At 38.7% G+C, this 13,738-nt stretch overlaps 1 protein-coding gene across 1 annotated transcript; it reads right to left on the bottom strand.

Annotated features, from left to right (window-relative positions):
* Positions 1–8,687: 8,687 nt before the first annotated feature.
* On the bottom strand, positions 8,688–12,367 carry LOC146521452 (uncharacterized). Its single transcript, XM_085155400.1, has 3 exons — positions 11,603–12,367; positions 11,196–11,516; positions 8,688–10,439 (listed from the first exon to the last, which is right to left on the bottom strand). Exons 1-3 carry the CDS (start codon positions 12,083–12,085, stop codon positions 10,389–10,391), a joined length of 855 nt encoding a protein of 284 aa, XP_085011526.1. The 5' UTR covers positions 12,086–12,367; the 3' UTR covers positions 8,688–10,388.
* Positions 12,368–13,738: the final 1,371 nt, after the last annotated feature.

Raw genomic sequence — 13,738 nt, 5'->3', positions numbered from 1 at the left:
ACAAAAGGCTGCATCCTCATTGGCCGACCTGCCCATGAACCTTTAATGTAACCCAGACACTACCATATGCATGTTTGGATATTAACCCACATAGCAGACAGGTCTGGCCTGGATCTGGTGTCAAGCCGGCACTGCTGGCTGACTTCTGGCATGGTAAGTGGTATGTCGGATGGTATGCCTTCCGGATGGACCGTTTATGTGATGGCATGTCACATCTGGCCCGATTGTGGTTTGGTGTATGTGGCCCAGGCTCATAGAAAACAGGTCTGGTCCAGATCCGGCATCAAGCTGGCACGTCTGACTGTCTGGTGTCATGGCAGGGTGTTTGTCAACCAGATGTGGGCCAGGTCTGCCAATGATGGCACTATTTATGTTCCTATTTTCCTATTTTAGTTAGAAGACCCAAATGCCATGTTGCAATACTACTTCACTTTTTTGAGAAGATATTTATTACCAGATATAAACCAGAGTGGATCCCCTCACAGCTCGTGGCGTATCGTTGGTGTTTTGTGTATTTGATAGTGACAGCCAGCTGTTTGGCAGCCAGCTCTAGGAAGAATCCTTCCAGACTTCTTCTATTCACAGATGATGGCAACCACTGTGCTCTCTGGGTCCTTCAGGGCTGCAGACATTTTTCTTTACTCTCCCCCAGATTTTTTCCTAGATACAATTCTGTCTCTATATATACTGTAATTCCTTGGACTTCATGGCTTGGTTTGTGCTCTGGCATGCACAGTCAACTATGAGACATTATCAAATCATAATTTATACAAAATCATCACCAATCAAATGAATTTTTCACAGGTGGACTCTAATCAATTTGGGAAATATCTGAGAGATGATTGTTAGATGCACCAAAACAGGATACATGTGAGCTCAATATTTTGTGCCACAATAAAGGCTGTACATACTCACCTGTGAACAATTAAATGAATCCATTTTGTAATAAGGCTGTAACATGACAATATGTGAAACAAGTGAAGTGCCATTAATACTTTCTGGATGCTCTGTGTGGTTTTGTTTATTGTTTTATCACTTTTAAAAAGTTTAAAATTATTATAGATGTCAGGTTAAAGTATAAGAATGTACAGAATACAATTGTCAGCAAAATTTAGTCTGTGATCAACAAATATTTAAATATTGTGAGACTAACAAGAAAAATACATGTACAGCAAATATATTAAATATCTGTTTATCATTTCCTCAACCTGCATTTTATGGTTATCTCTGTGTTGCAGCGCCACTCCGTGGAATGATGGTGAACTTCAGTTAAAGCTTTCTTTAAATCTCAGAGGTTGATGTTTGACTGCAACAGGAAATTAAATCATCAATAAAATATGTTCATGTGTTTAAACTCAGACTTTTCCGATTGTCTAATCATATTTAACTCAGAGTTTTGTTTTTGTTTTGTTTTTTCGGTCACCATCAGCTCACAGTGAAGCAGATCAAAAGTAGACACAACCACCAACATGTGTGTTTGTCCCGCAAAATAAAAAAGCAAAACACACACACACACACAAACCACACTTTATTTATATTTATTTCATAAGCCAACGAAGGATTTTCAGAAGTTGAAGATTTTGTGTTACAAATCAGTTCTGTTATAGGATGGCAGTCCTAACAAACTCCAAGGTGATGTAGGACAGTGGGCACAGGGCATAGTTAAAGGTCTTAGGAGTCCAGCACATGGAGAGGTGGAGGTTTTGTTTCAGGCACCAACTGAACGAGCAGACACTTCCCTTACTTGTGTAGACCACCAAAACACTCCCTGTAGAAATTATATAACTGAGACTTGGGTGAAATATGATCCTGGCATTGTGTGTGCAGTGAATTACTTGAGAGTTGACTGTGGAAGGAACATATATACTGTTAGCAAGGTCACTTGTAGGCTCACAGTCATCTTGTTGGGCTTCACAGACCATTGAATTGGTCTCCCTGTTTACAGAGACCGGAGGTTGGTAGGATGACCTACTGGAAGCACCTATAAGGTGAAAAATTTTAGAGCATCTGGCCTCATTTAGAGGTGCCGGGTTCTTTATTATAAATTAAAATGCATAAATACATATTAGTACATAGATGTGTCCCATACTGTTGTATGCATGTCTAACATCTCATTTTAAACTAGAAGAACTGCTGCTGCTCCCATCCTCAGGCAGTTCTCCCCTCATCAGTCTCCACCTTTGCTGCTGTATTTTGCTGTAATGCTCACATTTAGAGGCGATCAAGTCAGACAAAGCAGAGTGTTTTTTTCAAGTCCACTCAGCCTTAAAAGCTTGGGATATAGTTGTCAGCCCACCAGGTGGTCAGGTGTTGGGCAAGATGCCCAACTTTATGAGCACGATAACTCAAGGAGGTCATGTAAGATTTCTTAATCCTATACCATAGGTTTAGTTAGTGAGAAAGAATATCACATAGGCTTCTCATTAGCTGCATCTACTGATAATCTCTGACAATCTGGAATTTGGCAACTTTGACACAATTCATTCATGATTTATTTTGCAGGTTTTTCAGTTGTGCAGTATAATATGTAGCTATACTAGCAGCACTGTTTCAATCTTTGACAAAATAACGTTCAGAACTTTTTACCAGTTTACATTCAGTGAATTTCCAAAATGATAATAATCCTCTTGCTGGAACTGGATGATGTCATGCCAGTGTGAAGGCGGGCTGGAAAGGAGGACCCAAGAGCGGGACTCACGGAGGCACAGGTGAACTCAAAACCCTGGGCTTTATTCTGGGATTGCAGACTGAACAACGAACTAGTGATGTGTCCTGTGTGTCGAAGCTTTAAAGCCTGTGTCGGGTAATCTCGGGGGCGTTTTTGTGAAGCACATATCGAGGCTCGCTTTGATTACGCAGTGACATTCGAGGCCTCGCGGGCAGTCCGTACCACGTGACTGATTCAGGAACTGGTTTGCCGGTTTGCGCCAGATTCGAAATAAAATGGGCAGCAAAACACAGCTGATTCCTCCATCACATTGTGTTGTGGAATTGGATTACGTACGTGCTACATAGTTACTTGAGCATTTCCTCCCTCGATGGAACCAGCAAGGAAAAGAAAATTTTCCCCGGTCTGGCAACATTTCGATCTCATCTCTCCTAATAAGGTATACACACAGTAATAAATATCACAAATGATAAGTACCATAATATAAATAAATGACACCACAGATCCTATAATCGTATTTCTGTCTTTTGGTTTATTAAAAGGTGAAGTGTTTGCTGTGCTCTAAAGAACTTGGATACAGCAACAACACCTCATCTATGCTGAGGCATTACAGAGCCCTGCATGAGAACAAGGAGACTAACCAAGGTGGACCAAGCTCAGGTGAGTTTTTGTAGGTTTTAAGGATACAGTCATTTGATACATTTATATTCCCCATGTCATTTGTTTATATTTGGGTTGTAATTACTGATATCTGTAATTTTTTTTTTTTATCAGGGGAGAGGAATGATGTGGATGAGGCCTTGCTCAACATGGTAATAGAGGATTTCCAGCCCTTCACTATTGTGGAGAACAGTGGGTTTAGGAAGCTTGTTTAAGCTTTGAACCCTAACTATGTTCTCCCCACAAGGCAGGTGTGTATCTTAAAATATGAAGCATGTTTCCATTTTGCCTTTATTTCCATATTAAGTACTGTACTTTCTTTTGTTTAGGCTTTGAAAGCTATGGTGGATCAAAGATACAAAGAGTCCAAACAAAAAGAAAAACTGACTGTGGCCAAGGTGTCTGCAGTTAGTTTGACATCTGATATGTGGACCTCCATTAACACAGAGGCTTACCTAGCCGTCACCTGCCATTTCATTGACTCTAACACTGCATTGCATTATGTAGTGTTAGGTGTTCAGCACTTCCCTCAAGCACATACTGCTATCAATTTGTCACAAGTAACAGAAGCGCTCATGTCAGAGTGGGGCATTACAGACAAAGTTACATGATGGGGCAGCAAACATGGGTGCTTGTGCTAAGGAGCTTAGTTTGCGTCACAGTAATTGTGTGGCGCATACATTGAATCTAATGGTCAAAAAGCTCTTGATCAAGTAGTAGTACAACTGCTAATGTTTGTTCCATTATTGCATTGCTGCTTTAAGGTGCTGCTGTAGTAACACAGCTTGAATTAATCAGTTTGTGTTGGCTGTTTTCTTAGGAGAGGCTGACAGAGGTGCAGGAGGAAATGGGCCGACCTGCACTGAAGTTAATTCAAGAGTTGGATACATGTTGGAACAGCACAGTCCAAATGCTTCAATGTGTTCATGAGCTCAGGGAACCTATTGGAGCATCGTTAGCTGGCCTGCACACTGATATTTGCCCACTATCCTCTGAACAGTATGAGCTTATGGTAAATGGCCTGTATTTGTATAGTGCTTTACTCGTCCCTAAGGACCCCAAAGCGCTTTACACATTCAGTCATCCACCCATTCACACACACATTTACACACTGGTGATGCCAAGCTACATTGTAGCCACAGTCACCCTGGGGCGCACTGACAGAGGCGAGGCTGCCGGACACTGGCGCAACTGGGCCCTCTGACCACTCTGACCAGTAGGCAACGGGTGAAGTGTTGAAGTGAAGCTTATGGCAGAATGTCTCAAAATACTCTGTAGAGGAAATGGGAGTTGTCCTAACTCCAGAGAGCTCCACCATGGTTGAGTGTCTAAGGAGACAATTAAAGGAGAAGCTCTACACATTGCAGTCAATGAGCATCATGTCACTGGCAACATTGCTGGAGGTTAAGAAAAACAGGCTTCTTAAGCGCCAATAAAGCAATGGATGCCGAGAAGAGACTCATTTTTAAATGTGCTGCTATTTTCCGGCACTTGGCTCCCTCATCAGCAGCCTCATCATCAAAAGCTTCTCAGCCTGTGACTCAATGTATATGAGCACATTTTGATTGTTATATTGTATTTAGTTACTTACATTCTGTTTGTTTTAGGTAGCAAACTGTGACATCGTTTGGATACCACTGTTATGGAGACAAAGACCCCAAATGCTACTGGTGTTGCAACAGCTGAAGTGCAGAAATACCTCCATGAACCAAACATCGACTGGAGAATCCGCTGGAGTACTGGGGTGGACACAAATTTCTTTATTCAAACTTGTATAAACTTGCTGTGGTTTTTCTTGCAACCCCTGCTTCATCTGTGCCCTGTGAAAGGCAGTAGAAATCCTCTCAAAAAAGAGGAACCGACTTAATCCCAGCACTGTGGAAAAGCTGCTATTTTTGAATAAAAAACAAATGAGAACTTCTCCCTAGTGTCATAAGCACTGTTATAAAGTCACAAGCACATTCACATCACAACCCCCCCCCCCCTTGTTTCCATGTACATTCCTGTGTTAAGCTGCCAATGCATTATACACAAACATTAATATAATATTAAATATAACTAATATTTAGAGTTTAGTTATTTGTGTCATGAACATCAGTAATTTCTCTATTTATTCAACTTGAGGCACCACACACTAGTTTGTGTCATTATCCAGATGTACATAAGCATGATTACACAGTTACACAATCATACCAAAACTCTGTCCGGATAGTTTCCAGTTTCTCTTTTGTATCAGACATCTTGAGACAATATCCATAAAAAATAAATAACCATAAAAACAACATATTTATTCAGTTTATAGGTTTACACATCACATCATTATAATCACTGAGCCTGTTTCAGTTGAATCATCCACTTCATGGCGCAGTAGAGCAAATGAATCATCACAATGCTTTGAACCATGAGGCGACTACTTGGATGGAAAGCCTCAGTTCATCATGAGGCTTCATCTCACCATCACTACAAAGAACTAACTAAACTGGAAAGCAAATAAACGAGCCAGCAGGCAAACAGAACACACAGGGTGGTATGAGGATGCACAGACATTAACAACACAATAGAGAGCAAAGTTAACACAGGGCTTATATACACAGGGGAGTAATCAGGGAATGGGAAACAGGAGGGAGACACAGCTGGGAGGGATTAGGGCTAACGAGACAGAAGGCAAGTAAAACTGAACACACTGACATGAGACATGAACCTTCAAAGTAAAACAGGAAACAAGAAACAATTTACAAAGACACAGCCTTGACACTGAACTAAATCTAGAATAAGATAAGATAACCTTTATTAGTCCCACACGTGGGAAATTTGTTTTGTCACAGCAGGAAGTGGACAGTGCAAAAGTTAGAATACAATAAGAATAAATACAGTACACAACTGTACAGAATAGAATAAAAATAAATAAAATACTATATGCAGTAGAATAAAATAGAATAAAATATACAATAGGATAAAAATAGAATACAAATGCTGTATACAACTGAGTAAAAATACAACAATGCCTTTGTTGTGGAGTCTGACAGCAGTGGGGAGGAAAGACCTGCGAAATCTCTCCGTCCCACACCGTGGGTGCCGTAGCCTGCCACTAAAGGAGCTGCTCTGAATAATAATCAAAATAGATCCAGAACATTAATCATAATACAGAAATATACCAAAATGATGATCGAAACGATGGGGAGGGCTCAGACTGTGCTTATTGAACACAATATGGATAAGATCTTGGAGAAGCTCACAGCTCTTCAATGGGAAATTGATAGACCTGGTGACCAGTGACAGACACTCACTCTAAACAAAAACAACCATCATCCTCATGCGTCCTTCTGTGCGTCCTTCTGTGTGTGTTTTACTGTCCAGACGGTCATCCAGTTGTTGTCCACTCAACCCTGAGAACTGAAGACATCATTGATGGATAAACAGCTGTCTGACCGAACAGGCCCAGAGGTACAGCTGCTCTTTATTCACTAAAGAGTTTCACCTGTAATACAAATCAGGTGGAGGGTGGCGGAAGGGAGGGACGTCTCTTTTCACACCTCTGAATATGTGAAAATTACATATTTGCATAACTTAAAAATTACAAATACAGATATCAGTGTCACAGCAAACATCACCCTAACCTGATCTGGAAATGAATTGAATTGCAATATCAAGGCAGGAGAAAAAGCTCTTCACTTCTTCCACCTCCTCACCAAAGGTGGAAGCTGCTCTGTTTTGGTTCTCACCTCTCCACCTAATCTAAAATCAGACTCAATGTAATGTATGTGAATCAGCACCTGAAATCTAAAGCTTACCTTTGATTTGAGATCATGTTCCTGTGGAAAGTTGAATGAGAAACTTAAACAAGTAAAGTAAGTTTTGTCTCTCATCCCTGTTGAATTGATGATGTTTTTGAGCTTCTCCACCTCATAGCTGCAGATCACCCAAAAGTATGTGCAAAGATTCACTGAACCTCATCAATCTCTTTACATGCTGTTCTTACATAAGAAACTTTACTCACGGTTATATATCTGTAAAAGACAAATTCACTGGGATGCAGCACTCAAAACTAGAGTACCTAATCCTTCCTTTTTTCTGGTTGAGGGGCTTCAGTCACTCTAGATTTTGCAAAGATGCAGATGAGGCTGAGACACAGGAGCTGATGTGCATTCAAAGCTGTCCCCAAGCAGCTTCCAGTGTGTTTTTGTATGAGTGTAGCTTACTAGTAAAGTGAGATACAAATGCACAGGGATAAAGAGCATAGCATTGTTGAGAAACAAAGAAAAATCAAAAAAGAGAAAATCCATATTTCCATGTTTCGTCGACATCTCCCAAAGAAAGTGGATTATTATTATTATTGGAACACCCTTTCGTGCATAAAAGCTCGAGGGTGGATAATTTTAAAAGGTGGTTATTTTTTATGAAAAGGTGCTTGCTCTAGGGACATTTTTTAAAGGAAAGTTTCATTGTATTGCTTATTTTTTTCTTTCTTTAACAAGAAAGGTGGATTTAAAAATAATCCACCAAACAGTTTCAGAATCGATGTAGAAAAAAAAGATCCAGACATAAAGAAAGAAAGCGGGGATTCACTTTCTGCAAATGAAAAAACAAAACAAAAAACATTACTTCTCTGAGAGGAGCGATGAAGGGAGTGAAGAGGAAGTTTGAGCTTTCTACCACAAAAAACAGGATCTGAAAAAGTGAATCTAGCAATTTCGTGATTTTAAAAAACAGAACTATATAGCGAAGAAGACAAAGTAGAAAGATGTTAACAAAAATGAAAAATCTTGGCTGTTTAACAACAATCCAAAAATTCCTCCCTCCCCAAATTAAGATAACAGTGTTTAAGTTCTGCTTGATTCTGCTCAGAAGCAGAACAAATTAAATGTCTACAGATAACATCAGCAGCATTCATTAATAATACAGAAATATCAAAATAATAATCTGTACCAAACTGTATGTTGCACTATTCTTTCTACACAAAGGTAAATGTAAGACTGGAATCATTGATTTCAGACACATTGTTCTAAAAACGATTGAAGTTAAAGTTTAATATTAGTAGCAGACCTGCCCGGTGTCTCCATTTGTAAGTGTGCAGTACTGTGTCAGCTGCAGATGGTTTTTCTTTCAGCTGCTCGTTAATGCTTTCATCATTACTCAGACTTTGTTGATGGTGTTGATTTAGCTCAACAACTTTGATGAACAAAGATCAACTAGGGTTTGTTTAGGTATCTTTTAGAAATCCTCTGGTTCTGATAGTCCTAAACTCTCTGGTGAGCTACAAAGGTGCTGAGGCAGGTGCAACCCAGTACCAGCAAGGTATTCCTAATGCAGTGGCCAGCTGGTGTTTGCATGGCGTATAAAGACATCAGTCACAGATATATAAGGTAACCTAAGATTAGCATGTTAAGAATGAGATATAAATGAGAAATATATCAAGTGGAAGTCTGCTGCCATCTACTGGTAATGCAGGAGCGGAGCTGCTGATTTGAATGACAACAAGAAATTTGGAAATGATTTAAAAGTGTCCAAAATATAATATAAAAGGGTAATAATTAAATGAAGTTAAAGTTACTAATAGTGTTAGGTATTATTGATCTTTATTATTATATTCTTATTTATTATCTGCTATTATTATTTTACACCAAAACATATAGCATACTTAAGGTAATAGGGAAATACGGAACCGTAGGAAAATATTATTGTTCTAATGACCATGACATTAGATTGTACTTAAAACTACTTATTATATTACTTATGGTGCATCTCCTTTCAAGTAATATACTTGTAATGTCAAGCGAATTGCCTTGGAATGACATTTAATTGCAGTGTAATTGCAACTTGTTTTTTTTTTTGTTTTTTTTTAAGTATAAAATGTACATGAATCACTCTCAGTCAGGAGCTTGATGCAAGATCTTGACTCATGGGTATGTTTGCATTTGATCTGAAGGCAATTAGGACCACAGTCAAACAAACACAACCAAAAACATAATGACGGTAAAGTAATGGTTAAGCAGAAACACTTTAAGGTCATGGAGTAGCCAGTCCCCAGACGTCACTGCTGTAAAAAATCTGTTGATGGAGCTGAACCATTGAGACGCCAAACGGCAGCCAAGAAACCTAAAGAAGTAAAACAGTTTTTATAAAGAGAAGTGGGCCTAAGAAATGCCTCACCATCTGCTTGAAGAACAAACAAAAATGACTCAATTGTTTTTCTTCTTTTTTCTTGGATTTCTCACCACACGTAAGCAAAAATAAAATAAGAGGATCAAATAATTATTCCCCCCACTGTATACAGTATAAGGGCACATTTGTATAAACACATGAATGAGAGAGTAGGAAGGAGAATGAAAATTTCATTTTTATTCCCTTCTTTAGTTTTTTTTAATTAATTTTGTAAATTTACTGATTATTTATTCAGAAATAGTACTACAAGCATTAAACATAATGCATAACCTTATATTTAATGCTTGTAGTATTATAACCGGTACCTATAATTATAAAAAAAATAATAATTGCCATAAGTATAATAACTTTTATACCAATATTGTTATTACGATATAAATTGCATGAAATCAATAAATCTATACACTAACATCAGAATTAAACAGGTGCTGGGGTGAGTACAGAATATTAAGATGCAGTTAGTGGAAAGAATCCAGTGTTTACATCTGCATGCATGTGTTTGTAAGTTTATACAGTTTGAAGTCAAATGACAGCTGAACATGAAAAAAAAATTAAAAGAGTGCAAAGCTATACACAGTCATGTGGCAGTTAATGGCTTTACTTCCCAGGAAGAAAGATCTTCTTTTAAATCCAATGGCTGGCTGAGGTCTTTCTGTGTGGGGTCTGCATAGTTCTCTCTAGGCTAATGGCATCAGTGGTTGATTGTAGGTATGAATTTTTGTCTGGCTGTGGCTCTGAAACAGACTGATAACCTGTCCATGGTGTACCCTGCCTATTGCACTACAGCATTTGGGTCATGCTCCAGTAATAATATCTTCATGGTACATTTCTAAACATGAACAGGGGAAAAAAGAAAAAGAGAAAACAATAACTTCTTTGTGAATCTATCTTGTCAGGCTTAAAATTCCTCCAGTAAGTGTTGGTGCTCAGAGTTGGACGATCCTATGTCCTGCAAAGAAAAAAAAAAGAAATATGAATACAGTTGCACAATTAAATTAAACAAGATGATTTTGCATTTATGTAATCTAGATTTTGGTTTAGTTTATACTTTCTGTTGTAGATTCAGTTTACACTATATATGCTTCCCCTGGGAAGTATCATTAAATGGGATTTCATACATTTTCAGTACTATGCAGGTGATACCCAGCTTTATCCATCACAATGCTTCATATTGTAAGATAAAGAGTCGATAATAGTGACTGCAAACACAGATTACAAGTTTGTCAAGCTTATAAACAAACTGATTGTAGAGTCTAAGCCTACGCTTGAAACCACTGAGGTGTTCATTGGTAGGGGTGAGGAGATGCCACTGGTATGCATGAACTTGTTAAACTTGTTACAGTCCAGTAACTTCACCCGCACTTATCTTGTCTGTTTAGAATCTTTATTCCATTAGTATGCTTTTTCAATACTAATAATTCCAGCAGTCACAAACTGTTTGCTTCCTCCCAAACAACACCTGCCGCTAATTACTTGTGTGTATCTTAAATAGCTTCCCATAGACGCCCCATATCGTAAAACACAAAAAGTGACCCATAGCGGCATACATAAGGTACCAACCCCCAAACCATGGCTCCTACACTGATGAACAGAGAGAATATAAGAGACAAACATTTAATTCAGTTTGCTTCATAAACACCAGGTCCAACAGCAGTCACCTCCAGTTGTTTATGTAATAAAGACTCTACTGTTTTAGCGTGTTTACCTGTAATTGTGCTGCACCAGCATCTTCCACTTCATCAGATGGTGAATTGGCTTCTCTTTTAATTAGTTCTTCTGCAGCATTGAAAAACTGTTCCCATTGTTCACCATCTATCATTTCAGTCATTAAAACAGTCAGCTTTTCTTTTGCTTTTGTCCTTAGAAGCTCTCTGCGCACCATCCCCTCCTCTTCCAGAATCACTTTGTAATACGTTGTTTTACTGTCCAAGCAATTTGATGTTCTTTTACAGCATTTTCCACATCTAAAATAAGACATGAAAGATGCTAAAACAACGACAAGCAAGAGCAAAGTGTAGCCAATCGTCTGAAAAAGAAACACAATTTTTTGATAACATATTAATATCACAGTTTTAAGCACAGGATGTGTTAAAAGACAGGAAAAACACTGACCTTGGACTTGTTGTTCAGTTCAGTGATGTGTAATCGCTCCTCAAAAGTCAGCTTCCACTTGTCTTTGCAAGGTAACAGTGCCTCTTCGGTTCTGTTAGAGAGATTGCTCAGACAGCAGACATACCAGTCTCCACTGAAAAACAGATATGCAGCCCAGAGCAAACTAACTAAAACTGCCTTTAAAAAGTGACGGATGAAAGAACAGCAAAATTTGCGCCATTTGCCGAATGTCTGGCATTTACCAAATTTTTGACTAACACCATCACTCGTGTATTTACAGATTCTCTTGAAGGAACTGTTGGTCCACAGCATTAAGCCAAATATTATAATAAAAGGCAGAACCAAGTAAATGCTGCAGTCAAGCACCTGTGATTTACAAGTGCATTCAAAGTTTCTGCTAATCAAAATTGTGGTAATAAAAATCACAATAATAGCGATGTAGGGTCGTTTTCCAGAAGCAAAATTTGTGATTAAGGTCTCCATTGCGGAGCTTATCTGCTGTATCCTGCTTAAGATCTCTGAAAATGTACAGAACAGGAGATTGCACAGTTCCTGTTTTCCTGTTAACTTCTGCCAGGTTCAGCCCCACTGAATATTTATGACGCTAAGAAAGCTGAACATGACAGGACATGACATTTCACAATAAGAAGCTCTTTCAAACACTCAGGACTGGCATAAGGTTGTGTCTGAGCAGGGATGTCATTAATTAAAGCAAAGTTGAGCAAAAGAGATATCAAAGTATCCTAAAATAAATTAATCATTTTCACCTATTTAACTTTTCTACTCTAATTTGAATATATATTATTTTTAATGAAAAAAGATGCACATTCTTGACACAGTTTAAAGCATTAATTTAGGAACACAAATGTGATTTTCTTAACTTTATTTTCTTGCTTAAGGCATGTTACAGCAGGAGTGCTCTGGTGTACAGATTTTATCTTTATAAAGTTATGTGTTTTTTTAGATTCTTAAATCTAATCTATTTACTCTGAAAACTTTTGCAAATAAAAAAATCTTGGTTTTTTTTGTTTTTTTCATTCACACTGAAAAAAAGCTTAAGATTTGTGTTGGCATATGTTTACAATTCTGTATTAGATGGTCTAAGCCTGCTCTTGTCCTTTAGTGCATGAACAGAGCAGGTTATGAGCCATGCAGCCAGAACTGCTGGCATGGCTCATTAAGGAAGCCTTAAACATAATCCTTTGACATGACCTGTAACAATGGGTTATACTGTTAGTGAGTGGGATTTAAATTCAATTCAATTCAATTTTATTTATATAGCGCCAAATCACAACAAAAGTTGCCTCAAGGCGTTTTATATTGTACAGTAGATACAGAGAAAAACCCAACAATCATATGACCCCCTATGAGCAAGCACTTTGGCGACAGTTGGGAGGAAAAACTCCCTTTTAACAGGAAGAACCCTCCGGCAGAACCAGGCTCAGGGAGGGGCGGCCATCTGCTGCGACCGGTTGGGGTGAGAGAAGGAAGACAGGATAAAAGACATGCTGTGGAAGAGAGACAGAGGTTAATAACAGATATGATTCAATGCAGAGAAGTCTGTTAACACATAGTGAGTGAGAAAGGTGACTGGAAAGGGAAAACTTAATGCATCATGGGAATCCCCGGCAGCCTACGTCTATTGCTCCATAACTAAGGGAGGATTCACGGTGACCTGGTCCAGCCCTAACTATATGCTTTAGCAAAAAGGAACGTTTGAAGCCTAATCTTAAAAGTAGAGATAGTGTCTGTCTCCTGAATCCAAACTGGAAGCTGGTTCCACAGAAGAGGGGCCTGAAAACTGAAGGCTCTCCCTCCCATTCTACTTTTAAATACTCTAGGAACAACAAGTAGGCCTGCAGAGCGAGAGCGAAGTGCTCTAATAGGGTGATATGGTACTACAAGGTCATTAAGATAAGATGGGGCCTGATTATTTAAGACCTTGTATGTGAGGAGCAGGATTTTGAATTCAATTCTGGATTTAACAGGAAGCCAATGAAGGGAAGCCAATACAGGAGAAATCTGCTCTCTCTTTCTAGTCCCTGTCAGTACTCTTGCTGCAGCATTTTGGATTAACTGAAGGCTTTTCAGGGAGTTTTTGGACATCCTGATAATAATGAATTGCAGTAGTCCAGC

Source organism: Neolamprologus multifasciatus, chromosome 3 (genome assembly GCF_963576455.1).
Source record: "Neolamprologus multifasciatus chromosome 3, fNeoMul1.2, whole genome shotgun sequence".
Taxonomy (NCBI): domain Eukaryota; kingdom Metazoa; phylum Chordata; class Actinopteri; order Cichliformes; family Cichlidae; genus Neolamprologus; species Neolamprologus multifasciatus.
This window is presented reverse-complemented; position numbering and strand designations above follow the sequence as displayed.

Coding starts and splice junctions, on each gene's coding strand:
- LOC146521452 (XM_085155400.1), bottom strand. CDS start 12,085: ATGGAGACCTTAATCACAAATTTTGCTTCTGGAAAACGACCCTACATC. Junction 11,517..11,602: donor AACTGAACAACAAGTCCAAG/GTCAGTGTTTTT, acceptor TTTCTTTTTCAG/ACGATTGGCTACACTTTGCT. Junction 10,440..11,195: donor CTGGTGCAGCACAATTACAG/GTAAACACGCTA, acceptor TTTTCTTTGCAG/GACATAGGATCGTCCAACTC.